Genomic DNA, 18,320 nt, shown 5'->3' on the forward strand with positions numbered 1-18,320 from the left:
CCTGCTTTAAGCAAAACCAGTTAATTAATTAAGAATTGTCATACCCATTGCCATAAATGTGGGAAAGGGGAAAAGCAAAAAAGAAAAAGGAAAAGAATTACTTAGCCTAAGGAAAGATAGAAAAAGTAATAAATAACAAAAATGGCAAGTTGGTACCCTTGAGAGTTGGGAACAACAGCCCCTCTTTGTGGGGTGTACGGTACCATGTTCCTAGGTCCAAAGGAGTCAGTGCAGAAACACAGTTATAAGCCAGGACGGCCGGAATAGCTCACTTCCAAAGTCCCTTTATACTACAAGATACTCTTGAGTTCTAACTCCTGAAGGATGTCTTCTATATCATATATTTATTCATTCATTCATTGAATATGTACCAAGTGCTTGCTTTATGCTAGGTAGTCTCTGAGAATATGACAGTGAACTAGACAAGGTCCTTAAATTGCCATGAGATTCTAGTTGGAAAAACAAGCAACAAACAAATGAACACATAAATATAACGTAGTGATAAGTGTTCTGAAGAAAACTAAAGCAGAGTAGAGGGGGTTATTTTGGGTAGGGTCATCAGAATAGGCCACTCTTGAGTAGGTGGCATTTTAATAGAGACCAGAGTGAGGTGAGGGAATTGGGTGTGCAACTAGCTAGCAGAAGAGTGTTCCAGGGAAAGGGAGCAGCCAGTCCAAACTGCTGAAGTGGAGATGAACTTGGAGTGTTCAGGGAAGAGCCAGTGTGGCCTGAGTGGAGTAGGCAGAAGGAGAGGGTACGCAGACACAGAGGCACACTGTTGAGGGCCCCCTGCAAGAAGGACTTGCCACTGTCAGCTGTTGGCACCTTCAATGCCCACCTCAGTTTTCCAGCCGAAGTCAATGCCTTCTTAGGCAGCCCCCCCACCCAACAACTGAGCAAGGCAGTGGTCACATTGCAGGGGCCGCTGTTCTCAGGCGGGCCCCAGCCAGGTACTGCACGAGGCCTGTGTATGGACTTAGCCCATTTGTGCCCAACCTGGGGCCCCCCTAACGGGAAGTCTTGGCCTCAGAGCTCCCTGTTGGGCTGCCAAGGTCAGGTCTGCACTACAGGCCGACGGCTCCCCTACCCAATCCTGCCTCTGCCTATTTTCCTTTCCCAGGGACACTCCCCCATGCACCTTTTGCATTTCTGTCTCAGCAGCTGCTTCACCGAGAACCCAACCTAGGACAGAGAGGCAGGGGCTAAACCATGTTGGGCCTTGACGGGCATGGCAAGGAGTTGGGTTTGTGCTCTGTGTGGAATGAAAAGCCACTGGAGTTTTGAGTGGGGGAATGATATGATCTATCTCTTTCATATTCTAAAACTTACTCTGCTTGCTGTGTGATGAAGAGACCCTAGGGAGAGTGAAAATGTGAGCTGCCAGGCCACTTTGGCGTGCCATGGTATTTGGCAAGAGAGCAGGGTGGCTTGGCTTCAGGCAGTAGAAGTGTAGGTTAGATTTTGCAGGGAGATCCAAAAGGACTTTTTGACAGATTAGATGTAGGATATGAGGGCAGCAGGAGTCTTTGGCCTGAGCAGGTGATGAATTGCAGTGCTGTTTACTGAGAAGGTGTACACTGGGATGAGGGCAAGACAGAGTGGGAAAGGGGAGTGTATTAATTAGGGTTTTCTAGAGAAACAGAATCAACAAGAGATATCTAAATATAAGATTTTATAAAAGTGTCTCATGCAACTGGGTATGCATGTGTCCAAATTCTGTAGGGCAGGCAGCAAACCGGCAACTCCAATGAAGATGTTCGATGAACTCCTCAGGCAGCAAAGTGGCAACTCCAATGAAAGTGTATGATGAACTCCTTGGGAAATGCTTTGCTGGCTAGCTGAAGAAGTGACCATCCTCTGTCTCGCTCACAAATCTTCAACTGATTGGATTAAATCCAGCTGACTGCATTCTCTCATTGTGAAAGACATACCCTTTGTTGATATAATCAGTCACAGCTGTAGCCAATTGACTGCTGATTTAATAAACCAGCCTTCTGGTTTATTAACCAGCCACAAATGTCCTTGCAGTAACGATTAGGCCAGTGCTTGCTTGACCAGACACCTGGGTACCATCACCTGGCCAAGTTGACACATGAACCTAACTATCACAGGGAGTTAGTAGTCAAGATGCATTTCAAGCATGTTCAGTGCCTCTTGGACACTGTTATGGTGAGCAGACAGTTGAACATACAAGTCTGGGGTTCTGGGGTACAGGCAGGGTTGGAGGAATATGTTAGGGGGTCCTTGGTGGACAGTTGGATTTAAAGCCCTAGGACCTGATGAGCCAATGTAGGGAGTGAGAATAAATGGAGCAGAGGGCTGAGAACTGAGTCCTGGACACGCCTACATTTAGAAGTTGTAGAAAATCAGGAGAGAAGAATGGAAATGGCAAATAATATAGGAGGAAAACCAGGAGAAAAAAACAGCATTGGACCTCAAGGTCAAGTGAAAAAAGTATTTCAAGGCAGAGGTAGAGATCAGCAGGGGCCTTGCTGCTCCCCAACTTCCTGGCAATCTCAAACTTACATGCCCTGCCCTAGCTGTCCCTCTGCCTGGGACCCTCTTCCCCCAGGTATCCATTTGGCTCACTCCTCGCCTCCTTCAGTCCTTTGCTCAAATATCCCTTCTCAATGAGTCTACCGCAACCTGGCCATGCCCTCACACTCCCAGTTCCCCTAACCTTGCTCTACATTTTCCATAGTGCCCATTGCCTTCTTCCACACTATCAAACTTTCAAATGAATGGTATTTATTTATTGTTTGTTATTTTCTGCTGCCTGCTAGAGTATAACTTCTGAGAACAGAGATCTTTGCTTCTTTTAATCACTGATGTTTCCCAAGTGGCTAGGACGATGCTGGCATATATATAGTATCTAATAAGTATTTGTTCAATGAATGAATGAGTGAACTCTGTGAAAAGCTGCTGCTGAGAGGTCAGGAAGAAGGATGGAGAACTGGCAATGTCGAGATCATTGGTGACCTTGACAAAAGCAATTCTAATGACATTAGAGTGGGTGGAAAGAGACTGGGAGGGGAGGAACTAGCAACGATGAGTTAGTAACTCTCCATGAAGTAGAGTGGCAGCTGGAGGGGACACAGTTCACGCCTGAGAGTGATGGCTGCACCTTCAAGGAAAAGTTCAGTTACATTCCCTATACGCAGGAAAGTAGGGCTCTGCTTATTTCCGTGTGTTTATTGGAGGCCCGCTATGTTCAAGGCCATGTGCTAGATGCTGAGGAAAGCACATTATTCTGTCATGCTGGATAAATGTGGTATTCTTTTAGAGCAGACCTGCGTGGAAACAGAATGGTCTGACTAAACTAAAAATAAATGCTGAAACTGTAATTTATTAGTGAGGTTGGTTGCATTAAGAAATTCTTTATGATTTATTTCTCTGAAATAAATTTAATCCATGTAAAATTTATATTTTGAATAAAAATTTGCATAACCTGATTTGTGAATTACTAAGATTTTCTCCATTATTAGTTTCACATTATTGAAATTATTTCACCTTTCGTCAAAGTTCTATGATATAATATTAAGTAATAAGCTGTTCCTCCCTCTCTCAGATACTCAGGCTCACCGGCACCAGAAAATTTGGGATGTGTTTCACATGAGTAAAGGACAAGGTAATATTTTCCATTTTAAACTGAACATTTGCAGTGGTGTGATTTGATCATTATTGCTCTTTGAGGTTACACAAAATGCTAAACTTCAGGGTTCTTTGCAAATGTATTTATTAAAGATGCTGTACCTCCCTTGATTTTTCTTTTCATCTTGATAGGTGAAGACATTGACCTTTTTGATATGAAACAATTTAAAAGTTCATTTAAGAAGATTCTTCAGAGAGCATTAAAAAACGTAAGAATAAAATTCATCTGAATTTCTATTAAATTTAATTGCATACCTGTGCACTTAAAAATTATCTTCTTTTTTAATTTGTCAGAAATTCAATTAGTAATATTCCATACTATTCTACTCCATATCAGAGATAGACCGTATGATTGTGAAAACTTTCCTCCCGCTCACCTCTCAATTCAGGGATGCTTCTTTCTCAAGAGCAGTGCTGTCCAGTAGGCTGGCCAGTAGCCATGTGTGGCTCTCCAGCACTTGAAATGTGGCTAGTGTGACTGAGGAACTGAATTTTTAATTTTGTATAACTTTTTTTTTAGAGCAGTCATGGGTTTACAGAAAAATCATACATAAAATATAGGGTTCTCATTACCACCCTATTGTTGACACCTGACATTAGTGTGGTATGTTGGCTGCAACTGATGAAAGCACATTTTTATAACTGTACTGTTAACTTTAGTCCATTATTAAATGTTATAAACTTAAATAGCCACACGAGGCTAGCAGCCACCCTATCAGCCGGGGAGCCACAAGCATCCTCCGAGTCTTCTGCTTCCACTCCTTTTCCTCAGCATCCCCCTGTCATGTTTCCCTCGGTGGAGGCTTTCTTTCTAACAGCCTCCCCAACTTCATCCTCTCCACCTTGGTCTGCCTTCACCTTCCTTGCACATGAAGACAAGCTAAAAGCATCTTTGTCACATCCACCGTGCTACGGCTGTCCTCTCTAGAATCACTGTCCCGTCTCTGTTCATACAAAAACTCCTCGACCTGTCTTTCCATCTCTTTATCTCAACCTTTTTCTGTAACTTCTGCCAAACCTGCTATTTATTCTCGTCTCCTTTCTTATACTGACCCTTCTATGTGTGCTTTTTGGAATCCATCTCCTACATCCTCGTAGGACCTGCTTTGTCTCTATTCTCTTTCATATTCCTAATCTCTTTTTCTACTGCTATCACAGTAAACATGCAGTAAATTAAACAAAAAGTCTCAATTAAAGCATATCCATCCCATGCTCATCCTTAAGCCCTGTTCTTTTTACCACAGGGCTCTTAGGGGAAATACTTATTTCTTGCTCCTGATGTTTCCTCTTGTGGAGGAAGTCCCAATGACATAACATCTGGCCCCTCTTCGCCCACCCCCCTTTACCTGTTTCAGGTGGGAGCACTGACTTAGCCTGATTGAGAGCAGCTGCCTGCAGGGAGGCTCTGCCCCTCAAGGGAGGCTGCCAGAGGCAGTTTGGCAGTAACTGATGGGTCTCTGCCTGACTCTGGGTTTCATCTTAGGGGGCCATTTGCCTGGAGCTATAAGCCATAGTCACCAGTTCCTTGGTAATATAAGTTATATGTTGGCCTCTGTCTGCCAGCTCTTTTGCCTTATTTCTCCATTGGTTCAGAAGGACAGGGAAGACCTCCACCCAAAATCTTTAGAAGGGGTTGTACATCTTTGCTGGCTTCATGTTTAAAACCCTTGCATTCTAGCTATTGCCCTCACCACAGCATCATCTGAGAACTTCTTAGAAATGCAAATTCCCAGGCCTGTCCCAGACCTAATGAATCAGACATTCTAGGAGTGGACCCTGCAGTCTGGCTTTACAAGCCCTCCAGGTGATGCTGCTGCACCATCAAGTTTGAGAACCACTGTTCAAGGGACCAGTGGTATTTTTTTCTCACAAAATCCCATGGGCTTTTCTTTCAACAGCAATGCCAATTGCAAATACCTGTATATGCCAGGTCCTATTCTAAGCACGTTACGACTACCAACTCATTGCTTCCTCAGAATGAAGCTCATTAGGTCACAGCTGGTAAACAGCAGAGCCAGGCTTTAAACCCAGGCAGGGGGGCTCCAGAGGCCATCTACACATCTCAACTCTTGGCCATGTGCCAAAATGCTGGGGATTAGAAGATGCACAATGTTCACTTCTTGTGTTCAAGAAGGTTACACAACTGGCAGTTGATGGCTCCCTCATTCCTGATTCTTTGTCCTCTCCTCATTGTCGTCTGCCCATGCTAAACTGCTCCTTTATTGTCTCCATGACTAACTCTGCCCTTTGCTGGAGCATCCCACAAGGTTCTGCACTCAGCTTTCCTCCTTTAATGAGGATAAGCTATAGGAATTTGCTTTGGTGGAAGGAAGAAGGGAGGTGGGGATATAGCTTAGTTTACCATTTCTTTTTCAAAGGGCTAACACCATTTGTTGGCAAATTCAGCTCTGTCCACTGGCATACCATCCTTGGATTCTTCAGAATCTGGGTTTACTGCTGGAGCCTGCATTCCACTCGTTGATCTGTTTCTTCTCATGCCCTCTGTGATGCACGGCCTGCCCCTTCGATCTCATCTGTACTCTACACTCCAGCCAAACTACACTCAACTTCCTTGAGGTCTCAAACTTGCTTTGCTCTTGTAATCTAGGCCATTTCCTCTCCTTGGAACAAACTCTACCAGCCCTGGCTTCTGCACAGCTCATTCCTACCTGTTCTTTGGACCTCTGCTGAAATTGTACGTCCTCAGAGAGTCCTTCCTGGACCCTTTTTTGAGCTCCTATCTCTCTCTCCTCCTGTAACAGTACTTATCACATTTTCTGCTTTCACTGTCCATCTTCCTCCCCAGTCTGTAAGCTCCCTGAAGGCAGAATCCAGCCATAATGCTCCCCACTGACATAGAGGCTATGTCCAACAATCTACCAGGGACAAAATGAGTTTGGTACATTCTTTGCAAATTCCTGATTCCTTTCATCAGTGTAGTTTTAAAAATAATCGTAATGCCCATTAAGGGAAGTTGACCCCATCCCCACCCCCACCCCCCCAGTTACTCTTCTTTATCAAAAATGCCCTGACTATTCTTCTGATGAATCTTAGGATCTTTTTATCAGGTTTATAAAACAAATCAAAAAGTCTTCAGCATTTTGAATGGAGACCCATTTAATCTATAAATTAATTCAATTGCAAGCCAAAAGAAGATAGGTCTCTCCTTTTTTGTTTCCTCTTTTGTGAATAAGCATTTTTCTTCCTTATTCCTAAGCAGTTATATTGGATCATATTATTTGGAAAATATTCTTACTATGAAATTATCATGAACTTTTCAGGAATTAAAGAGAGTCCCATCTTAATTTTGAGCATGATTTTTTTTTATAAATAATGAGTTTCACTGGCACCAAATCCCTGGCCAGCACTCCACAGCTGTTGTGGATATATGGTCTGGACCCTTCTGGAATCGGCCATTTTGTGAAGCTGAACATGACTGGCAAACTCAGCTTGAGGAAACGCTTACAGCAACGATCCCATTCTACTTCACCCAAAACAAGAACACCTCCTGGAGATCTTTCTTGGCTCTATTTGAAAGTTTATCTGTGTCCTTCCCTTTCAGTGTCCTTTCCTCGCTTGATGGTATCTCCCGCCACTTTTGTAGGCACCAGGAACTTCCTGTTCTCTGAACTTGCCTCCTTCCCCCACCATTGAAGGAGAAAATGAGTGAAAATCTTATATTTATTCATTTCCTCCTACTTTAATGACCAAGTATTTCAGTTATTACATACTTTTTTTATTACTGCCATTTATCAAAAGTATTTGCCTCTTGAGTGAATTCCAGCCAAGCTAATGGGGGAGGTTAGGGGGAACAAAGGAACGTCTTTATTGTTCATGTCCGTCCTGCTGAATGGCTGGCAGAGTGATGTGCTGTGTACCTTGCAGTTTTTAGATGATAGGGATCGAAAGGCACAGCTCCTATGTCCTCTCTGTCTTCCCTGCCCCCTACTCAGAGCTGGCCCACCTTTCTGAGCCCCTTTCCTCTCCTTGTCCAGGACTCCTGGCTCAGGTTCACTTGCCTGCACGTAACTTAACTAGCAACTTGCTAACCTCCACTTTCCCAAAGCCTGATGACTGTGATTCTTGCCAAGTACAGCTTCTTAGTGCTCAGGAGTGAAGAGTAACTTACCTGTTGCTCTACAACAGTTGTGTTAACCTTTTTTTGTGCCAACCACCCCTTTATCAGTCTAGTGACACTTATGGGCCACTTTTCAGAATAGTGTTTTTAAATGATATAAAATAAAATACATAGAATTACCAGGAAACCAAGTATTTTAAAATATTATAATCTAAATTTGTGCTATAGTAATGCACGTGCTTCTTTATTAACAAAATAATTATTTAACAAGATCTAAAATCAGTTAGTTTCAAAGTGATGGGTATAAACAATACTTTGAAACTTGTGCAACAATTGTAATATGATAAAATATCTGGGATTTCTATTGATGATAAACTCATAGGTCCAACAAGTTTGACTGTTTTGTTGCTTGAGAGAAGCAAAATTTCAGTTAGAAATTAGTGCAAATAAAGATGTAATTTTTTTTTCCCATCCAAGTCCATAGATGCCCTGAATTCCAACTGTGGACCTCAGGTTAAAGACTCTTGCCCTTGAACCAACTGGGCAGAGAGGCTGGTGTGAGAGGGCACAGGGAGCCTAACTGGGGAGTGATGAACAGAGCCTGGTTTAGGGGATACAGTCCAGGGTCTTTGAGACAGAGAGGGAGTGTTTATGTTTGTGTGTGAAAGAGAGAGAGAGACAAAAAGAGAGAGGAAAAGGAGTAACTGCACATCTTACCAGGTCTTAGAAAACTATACAGAGGTCTTGGAAAACTTACAAGTAAGATGAGACAAACTAAAAAATGTTTTCATTGTAAAAGGGTAGCACATTTTATCCTCCTTTCTTATGCCTGTATACCATGTAGTATAATATATTAATTTATATTAATATATTAAGTGTGTTAAATATATTAATATAGTTAAATATGTGGGGGTTCTGTTTGTCACAGGTTTCATATGATTCTCATACTACATTATTTTCTAATCTGTTCAGTGGCTTGTGGGTCATGGCCATTTACTGAGTTTATGGCTGTTAGCAGCTTTTCTGACCAGCAGTGTGCTCTCATGTTAGCCCGACCACTTAGGACTCTTGGCTGGATTAGTCACCTAGTAAAGCTTCAGCAATATTAATCTGTGCTAAGCTCCGTGGAAAATGCTCATCCCGGGTCATTGCAGGGTGGTATTTATTGAGATAGTTTCTTAGGAAAATAAAGGTCTCTATTTGGGCCCTATCTTGTCAGGTATCCGTGTAATTCCTTTAGTACAAGAATGTGAGATGGAGCACTGGAAAGGCTCAGGATTTTACTGTAACTTGTGGACAACCCTTTCTCTTACTCCATTGATTTTTTTTTTATTATTAAATTCAGTTTTATTGAGATACATGCATTCACACACCACACAATCATCCATGGTATACAATGAACTGTCCACAGTATGATAACATAGTTATGCGTTCATCACCAAAGTCTATCTCTGAACATTTTCCTTACATCAGAAAGAACCAGAACAAGAATAAAAAATAAAAGCGAAAAAAGAACACCCAAATTATCCCCCCCATTTATCCCCATTTTTCTTCTCATCCATACACTAGATAAACGGGGTGTGATCCATAAGGTCTTCACAATCACACTGTCACCCCTTGTAATCTACATTATTATATAATTGTCTTCAGGAGTCCAGACTGCTGGGTTGGAGTTTGGTAGTTTCAGGTATTTACTTCTAGCTATTCCAATACATTAAAACCTAAGAGATGTTATCTATATAGTGCATAAGAATGTACACCAGAGTGACCTCTCGACTCCATTTGAAATCTCTCAGCCACTGAAACTTTTTCATCCCCTTTTCGTCAAGAAGATACTCTCAGTCCCACAATGCCGGGTCCAGATTCATCCCCGGGAGTCATATTCTGCGTTGCCAGGGAGATTTACAACCCTGGGAGTCGGGTCCCACGTATGGGGGAGGGCAGCGTTACTCCACTGATTTTTAAACTTTTTTGGATCACAAGCCCTTATGAAAATTCTGATAAGAGACATGGCACCTCTCTCCAGAAAAAGTGTGCACGTAGACATGTACACCCAACTTTGTTTCCAATTCAAGGAGACCACAGACCTCTTTAAGCCACCCCATCACCCCTCACTTAAGTACCCTTATTCTAGGGTAAAGAGACCACCTGAGTATTTTGAGTGCTATCATTTTCTCCTAGTGAAAATGTGCCCTCCATATGCTGCATTCAGTCTCGATTTTACAGGCGTTTTTGGAGCCACAGAGGCCCAATGAGCACCTGTCAGAGGCCAAGCGCTGTGTTGCTCAGAGGAAAGTCAGACAACTCCATACCCCACACTGGGAAGGATTCCAAGTCCGGCACAACACGGGAATTTGGGAAAGCAGCTGGATAAAGAGTGGCAAGGTCAAAGTAACTGCCTTCTTTGCTAATGCTGCAGCCACTATAACCACCTGCTTTTCATAGAGGAAGACACCAGAGGGAGGCAGTAAGAGGTGCAGGCAGGCAGAGGGTGCCTGTCTCCAGTGCCTCCTTCCTCCAAGGGGGAAGTGAATCACGAGTGAGCTGATGATCCACAAGCAGGCTGTTAAAGTTCAGACCAATTGGCAATTAAATTTAAACATGTACAAAGGCCATTATTTTACCCATAAGATGGAAACCAAGTATTTTCTGTATTTTAACCGTAGAATATCCGTTTAGAGTAATTTTTATATCTGAGCTAAATGCATGAAAGCATTAGGATTAGTACACTTTTAAGCCCAATTACCTACATAGAAATCTTACTACGAAGCTTTATAGTGCAACTAGGTCTGTCCTAGATGCTGAAAAGACTTCATTATAAAATAGGTATCTTCTTCATAAGGCTGCCTTAGTGCATAAAGTCTTATAGAAGGAGGAACATAGTTTTTCAGGACAAGCCCAGGAAATTATTGAAAATCCCGATTGTAGCTTTAAACAAACAAACAAAAAAAAGTTCTTCCAAAAGACTTTGCAAGGCATGAATTATAGTGGCTGCAGCATTAGCAAAGAAGGCAGTTACTTTGCAAAATATTTTCCCAAAGATCCTCAAAGCACTGTAATGGAAAAATAGGAGAAAAGACTGCCAGATCGCAACCTGAGTGCAAGATTTCAGTGACGTCTTTCACCCCTAAAACCACCTGTCTTTAGTGCCACAACGAGATTTTAATTAGGAAACTTAAATCTTTTTTTTTAAAAGGTGATGGTCAGCTTCAGAGATGCTGAGGAGAATGCAGTGTGGATTCGAATTGCCTGGGGAACCCATTACACAAAACCAAACCAGTACAAAGCGACTTACGTGGTGTATTACCCCCAGACTCCATATGCCTTCACTTCTTTCTCCAGGATAAAGAACAATATACCCCTGCTGGGCCAGGTATGGAACAAAGTTTATAAGCTCTAACATTATTTTATCATCCTGATTTCAAAAGTCTATGTAGATTTAAACTGCTCAAGAAACATTTGCTATAGAATACCACATATAATTCTTGATCACCTAAAATAAGGAGTGGAAAATGTTTTTCTGCAACTGCGAATATGGCATTTAAGACATTGATTTGGAGCTGTTCTTTTTTGTCTTTTAATCTAGACTGCATTAATCCATGCTTAATGTAAAAAACTCAACCCATGCCAAGCTCTCTAAAGATAAAAAAAATTGTCTTTAAGAACTTTCCCCAGTCCCACTCCCCGCAAATAACTACTGTTAACAATTTTGCTTTTACCTTTTGGAAGATGTTCTATTACAGAAACTGGGCAGTACATGTTTTCTGTCATTTGCTTTTTAAACCTAACAGCCTTTCCATGTGGTTACATATGAATACACCTCACTGCTTTTTTATGACAGCAAAATTTGCCTGTTCATGAACATTGTTTTCCTTTCTAACCGTTCCCCCACGTTCCATACATGAAAAAAACTCTTTAACTTAAGATGTAGCCTCTGTTCAGAGCCTGCTTCTCTTTGTGCTTTTGGCCTCACAGGCTTCCTGATTTCTTTCTGCAAAATAAGCCATCCCTACATTGGCCTGGCAGCTGCTGCAGCTTCCACAATTTTTCTCAACCTTTACAGCCATAGCAACACCCCAAGTCGGTTCCTGAGCTGCCCTTCAGTTGGCTGCAGGACAGCAGCTCTGCCCTCCAGTGCACACATTTGGTAGAGCCAGGTGGAGCACCAAGCATTCGAGTGTCATGGGCTGAACCACCTATAGGGTCCCAGGGTTCCTGCACTCTTGGTAGTTAACCTCCTTGGTCATTTGCCAAAATGGCAGAAAGATTTCTACTGCAGCTCACTTCTATTTCCCTGTCACACTTAACTCTACCTCTTTACATTTGGGGCCTCCTCCTCCATGATAGATAGTGGTCATTCATCCACTTACAGCCAGATAAACCGGGCCACAGCAGGTTTAAACACTACCCCAGAGGCTAATGTTCATTTCCATTGAGTATCTTAAAGGAAACTCCATTGAGTATCTAGTTTTCACATAAATATCTAATTCTATTAATTCTGCTTCTGTCTGCTAACTTGTTTCTCCAGACGATGGAAGGCTTTTACAAATTGCATTTAATATACATTTTTTTTCTGTCAATATTTGTCCTAAAGCATACATATTTGCATTTTTGTGTGGTAGTATTGTGTATTAGAAGATTGGTATTCTAAAACAGTTAGCATTTTAAGTACCATTGTTTATTGCCAAGTCTGTGGGTGATTTATTGTAATTCCTAACTTTAAATAGGATCACTTTTCGAAAACTTGCACAAAAATTTTACATTTATGGCATTCTTAATGCCAGTAGCCATGGTTTTTGTTATTTAAACTGAGTAACAGGTCGTGAGAATAAATTTTTCTGGATTTCTTTTTCACTCTTGAGTGTAAGCCGTGCACTTATTGCAGCTTCTACATTTGTTTTCACAAATACTGTAAACCTGGGGACAGAAATCCTAATAGTGTTGATGATTTTCGTTTCAAGGCATTGACAATTGCTAGCAAACACCATCAGATTGTGAAAATGGACCTCAGAAGCCGATATCTGGACTCTCTCAAGGCTATTGTTTTTAAACAGTATAATCAGGTGAGCTGATCAGTCTCTTGAAAGCTGTCCTCCTTTTGGTTTCACAGGAGTTAGGAGCCACTGAGCAGGGGGAAACATCCATCTCCAACAAGGGAAGATCACATTAGATATTAATTAAGTAGAGAAAGCTTTTGGTTGGTTAACAGAAAAGGAAACAAAATAATTCCTCACCATCATCTGTTTATATAATTTTAATGTGTTTTATACTCTTCACTTGCCATTGGAATATATATTATAGATCTCAGTTTCCCAATCAGCTATTCCAGTTAGAATTTATTTTCTCTTCAGAGTAAGGTAATGCTGTCTTTTGAAGCTAATTGTATCATTTTATTATACAAGATAGAAACAATTAATTTTTATCCCATCAGTCAAGCAGGTGATACACGGGTTGGAATTAAAGGAGAATGTACTGGTTTATTACATCCCACAATTTATTTATTTATTTGCTAAAATTATTTAAATGCAGTTTCCCACTGACGACGAACAGATCTGTCCTTGATTCATGGACTCAGGGCTTTTTTTTCCTTCCTGCACAGCGAATGTGTACTTATGTGTTCAGGCTCCTGGAGGTGGATTACTAATGCTCTGTGTATATCTCTGAGTCCTTGAATATGTCATACCTAGGTATTTCCGCCTGTTCTAAGTGGAAAGAAGTAACAGCTGTCTGCAAGCCACTCTTTACGGGGAAAAAAAAAATCTCACATTAAGAAGTTAGATACTGACTTTCTTCCATGACCAGCCCCTTCCACTCACCACCCTCCCACCAAACTGATATAAACTGATCTGCTATAATGTGACAGTTAGATTCCTGGGAAGATTCTCATTGTCAAGAACAATGGCTTCATTGAGGGAAGGTGGGGAAAAGGGAGTGAGATGCAGACTTGCAGTACATAGGAAAGTTACTTTATTCCTAAAGTAATTTCAGTAAGTTTGTTAGGGTTATAAAGACATAGCTTTGAATCTGGAACATCACATGGCAAATCCAGCCTTTGATTCCTCTAGCTTTTGTTCTTACCACCTATTCTTCCTAGAGCTCCATTTTTATGATAAACAAGTGCAGAGGAAGCGTCTCAAACCAAACAACTCTGCACTCACCCCAGCAGTCACACTGTCCGCTTCCTGCTCTAGGAGAAATGCTCAACTCAATCATGATGTGGCCACAAATGTCTTTTTGTTGGAAAAAAATAAAGATAAGATTTGGCATACTTCTATGTACTAAAGCCAATTAAGACCTATACTTTGAAATGTTAACATTAGGAAAACATTCACTTTATTCATTTATTTTTGTCTTCTAGGCCTTTGAAACTTACAACTCTGCCACACCTCTACAGGAAAGAAGCCTTGGGCTAGATATAAATAGTATGTGTGTTTTAAGATAAAACTGGAATATGGAAGTGCTTCATTCCTATTTAGATTTCTGTCACTCAGTAAAACATATGTATTTGGATCCTGATCCAAAACTATTTGACTGCTTTTAGATAATTTGAAAGTTGAATTTTGGTTGAAGTAGGCATCTAATAAGAACAAAAACAGATAATAGCTAATAGTTGTTGAGCATTGTTTTTGTGCCAAGCACCCCACTAAGATGATTATATGTATCATTCCCTTAATATTCACAACAGCCCCATTAACATATTCTATTCATCAGAAAAGTGGGTTTCAGAGAGATTTGGAACTTGCTAGGCAAAGTCACACACAGCTAGAATTGGCAACGCAGGAAAGGAAACCTGCATCTGCCTGGGTCTGGGTCCCGGAGTCTTAATGCTGCATAAACTGCTTTCTGAACAATCAGAACTGTGACCGGATCACTACTTAACGATGACATGTTTGCTAAAGTAAACGAGAAAGTTGAGAAACGTACAGCAGAAACTTACTAAAATGAAAGCTTTTCTTTCTCCTAGCAACAATTTGGCAGTGAAAGGAAATGGTGCAGTCATTGTGAACTAAACATTTTTTTTTTACTTTCCAATGGCGTGGGACCATTCTTGATAATCATGTTAAGTGAAGAAAGCAGAATACAAAATTGTTTGTTAATCAAAAGAAACAGTAAACATTATTTTTAAATTGTACAAGTAAGTTGAGGGTTAAGAATAAAAGGTGGATACTTTAAGAATGAACTATATTCCTAACAGCTGTTTGATTTGAAATCTTCCATCTATAGTGGATTCAAGGATCATTCACGAGAACAAAATAGAAAAAGAAAGAGTTCAAAGAGTGACCCAAGAAACTTTTGGAAACTATCCTCAGCCAAGACTAGAATTTGCACAATATAAGGTAGGACACTGCTGTAAACATTAGCTACAAGTTATCAATTTTTTAAAAAAGACAAAATCTTTAATGGAAAAGAATTCTAAGAAACTGTTCTCTTTATCACTTTAATTTTGTTTAAGAGATTTATGAGTTAAACAGACTTCTTGATTATACTTATAAGATCTCCCAGTAGCAGAGGAGACATTTTGAAATTTTGAATTTGCCTTTTACTGCACTTTTCATATTTGGCTATGTATAACAGGCTGTGATCTGTATTTTAGAGGAAAAATAAATTGTTCAACTCTTATCCATAAGTTATAGTTTTCTAATCTATCTGTACTTACAACAGTACTTGGCACATAATAGGTGCTCATAGGTACTTGCTAAATAAAAGAGTGACTAAATAAGTCATTGCCTAGCCCCGTTGTCATCACATGGAGAAAAACCTGCTACCCAGACAGTACTGCAAACTTAGCTCCTTTCAGAAGTGTGCCAGCTGAGAGGCTACAGGTGTTTAATGCAAGCCCATGGCCACCATGAGAATCACTTAGGCTTTCTATCATCACCCTAATCCAATTCCAGAGTCCTTGCCCTGGAATTTTCTCCTTGCCCCAAGCCCTATAACAAGGTTCTTTCTGCTCAGCCTCTCTACAGCCACACTCTAAATCTGCTATTGAGCTCCTCTTTTACGCCCAATGCCTTTTTAGTTTGATATGTTTTCAGTGAAAGAAAATGACTGACAACTTTAAAATTGGTTTTCCTTAATAGTAGGTTTTAACCCAGAGAGTTCATAATCTGGGACAGTGGTTCTCAAAGTGTGGACCAGCAATATCACATCACCTGGGAATCTGAACCATGTGCATATTATTGGCCCCATCCTAGCCCTTCTGAATCAGGAACTCTGGAGGGGGAGCCCAGCCATCTGGCTTTAATAAGCCTTTCAGCCGATTCTGCACACTATGTTGGAGAAACCCTGGTGTGGGATATAAATTTGATTTGCAAAACTGTCCTTTACATGCAACTTAGAACAGCTCTATTCCATAAGTCAAGGTACACATTTATTCAGACCTGCTATTAATTTTTCCTTAAGTTTTCAATCTTTAAAAATAGCAAAATTTAGATAACTTGGGAGAATATTACAGTGAACATCCATTTACCCTTCACTTCAATTCGCTAATTAACATTTTGCCGCATTTGCTTTCTTTCTTTCTCTCTCTTTACTCTGAACAATTTGAGTTAGTTGAAGAGATTATTCACTCCCAAAATATTTCAGCATACTGATTCTAAATTTTAAGGAGCATTTATAAGAAAAATTGAAACTTAGAATCTACGAGACAAGTACCTATTAAAGAAGCAGTACTTGGATACCTGATAATAATTAAGGAATTGTTATTAATTCCTTACATGTAATAATGGTATTAGAGTGAAGCTTGTAAAAGGAGTCCTTTTCTAGAGAGACATACTAAAATCTTCACAGATAGAGTGCTGTGCTGTCTTGGATTTGCTTCAAAATAATCCAGTGGGGGATGGACAGTAGGAAATGGGAGGTGGGGTAATCAGAGAAACAAGCTTGGCCACGAGTTGATCATTATTTCAGTTGGGTGCGCAAAGGGATCCATTTATACTGTGTTCCTTACTTTTGTGTGTGCTAAAAATCTCCAAATTAAGAAGGTAAAAAAAAAAAATAGCAGTAGGGGCTCAAAAGACATGACATTTTTACATTGAAATGATGATTACAAAAGATAGTGCTAATTTTCCATTAGGAATGCAAATCGTAAAGAGCATCTGAGGGCAGAACTGACATTCAGCGTCTTCTGTGTGTCAGGTACTGGGCCTGTTTGCATTTTATGCACGATGTCATTTAACTATTGATTGTTCTCTACATTTGCAGATAGCAAATGTAATGGTACCTGCCCCCATTAGTACTTACATTTCTTGCAAGAATTTATGAGAAGCATATGATTTTGTTTATATTTATTTTGTTATATTCCAACTGACATATTTAAAAGTTGTTTATAAATATATTTGTTGACAGCTTGAAACAAAGTTCAAAAGTGACTTAAACAGGGGCATCTTGGCTGAAAGGGAAGAACCCCTTCGGTGCCTAATAAAGTTCTCTAGTCCACATCTTTTGGAAGCATTGAAATCCTTAGCTCCAGCGGGTGAGTAGTCAGCTTATTTTCTAAGCTAGAAAAATCAGCAGCCTACTTCTGTTAGAGCCTCTCTTTGCTGACTGATTACCTCCAGTCTGATGTCCCATGATGCACTGTTTTGCACATTCTGCTTCTGCACTTAATGGGGGGGGGGGGTCCATGAAATACCCTCTCATCTTGGCCATTTTAAAACTGATTCACATCTTTGCCTCTGTAATTATTTCAACTTTCTTTTTCTTTATTTCAGGTATTGCAGATGCACCACTTTCTCCGTTGCTCACCTGCATACCCAACAAGGGAATGAATTATTTTAAAATTAGAGATAAATAACATTTATGCAGATTTGTAAGCACAGCAGCTCCCTGACTATATTGCAGATGCATTTAAACTAATGGCTAGCTGGGTTACTTCTGCCTATAAACTTACATTTTAGAAATTAATCCTTTGTATTGAAAATTTAGAAATGCTAATATAATTGTTGGGACTGATTCTTTCCTCCTCCACTGCGTGCCTCCTCCCCACCTCAGTATCTTGCAAAGTATAGCAAATGTGGGCATTTGTGATGGACAGGGTAAATATATGGCTCCAGGCTTGACCTTTGATGCCCGAATGCTCCAAAATCATGTGTTTGGCACAGTGGTTGAGACTGTAGGGCATCAGCCCTAGTGCCCTTTTCTGCTTCCGCTCTCCTCAGTCCTGGGGTGGTCTGGTTCAATTGCTGATTTCCAGGGATTTTCTCTGGAGTCTTGGATCACAGAAAGAAGCACTAAGAAACCATACCTAACTCAATCAAAATCGGTCCATTCAGAGGGTAGAGTTGGATCCATTAAATTATTATTGCAGGAGGTCACACATCAGTTGATTCCGTTATGTAAAAATAATGGTTTCATTGTAAATATACTTTTCATCATGTTTTATCACAAATATAGCATTCAAACTGACCAATATTATACTGATTTGTGAATAAAGATATTTAAAAACTGGTACATTGGTTACTTTTTGTGAAAATCCCTCAGTGATCATCACTAAATAGCAAGTCCTTTTATAATTATAACATTTTTAAAAATCTAATCCCTCTCTTACTCCAGAAAGGGTTTGAGGTTATAAAAACACACAGTACAATTT

At 40.4% G+C, this 18,320-nt stretch overlaps 1 protein-coding gene across 2 annotated transcripts in view; it reads left to right on the plus strand.

The window, feature by feature from the left end:
- The window catches only part of CENPN (centromere protein N), a 31,692-nt gene extending 13,520 nt beyond the window's left edge, over positions 1–18,172 (plus strand). For both annotated transcript variants that reach the window (XM_037816030.1, XM_037816031.1), the window contains exons 4-11: positions 3,569–3,628; positions 3,784–3,860; positions 10,926–11,102; positions 12,691–12,792; positions 14,088–14,151; positions 14,954–15,066; positions 17,078–17,204; positions 17,443–18,172. In XM_037816030.1, coding sequence (XP_037671958.1) covers positions 3,569–3,628; positions 3,784–3,860; positions 10,926–11,102; positions 12,691–12,792; positions 14,088–14,151; positions 14,954–15,066; positions 17,078–17,204; positions 17,443–17,525 — 803 coding nt within the window. In that variant the 3' untranslated portion in view covers positions 17,526–18,172. The remainder of the gene's footprint in view (positions 1–3,568; positions 3,629–3,783; positions 3,861–10,925; positions 11,103–12,690; positions 12,793–14,087; positions 14,152–14,953; positions 15,067–17,077; positions 17,205–17,442) is intronic.
- The last annotated feature ends 148 nt before the right edge of the window (positions 18,173–18,320 follow it).

The sequence above is a fragment of the Choloepus didactylus genome, chromosome 22, assembly GCF_015220235.1.
Source record: "Choloepus didactylus isolate mChoDid1 chromosome 22, mChoDid1.pri, whole genome shotgun sequence".
NCBI classification, from domain to species: Eukaryota; Metazoa; Chordata; class Mammalia; order Pilosa; family Megalonychidae; genus Choloepus; species Choloepus didactylus.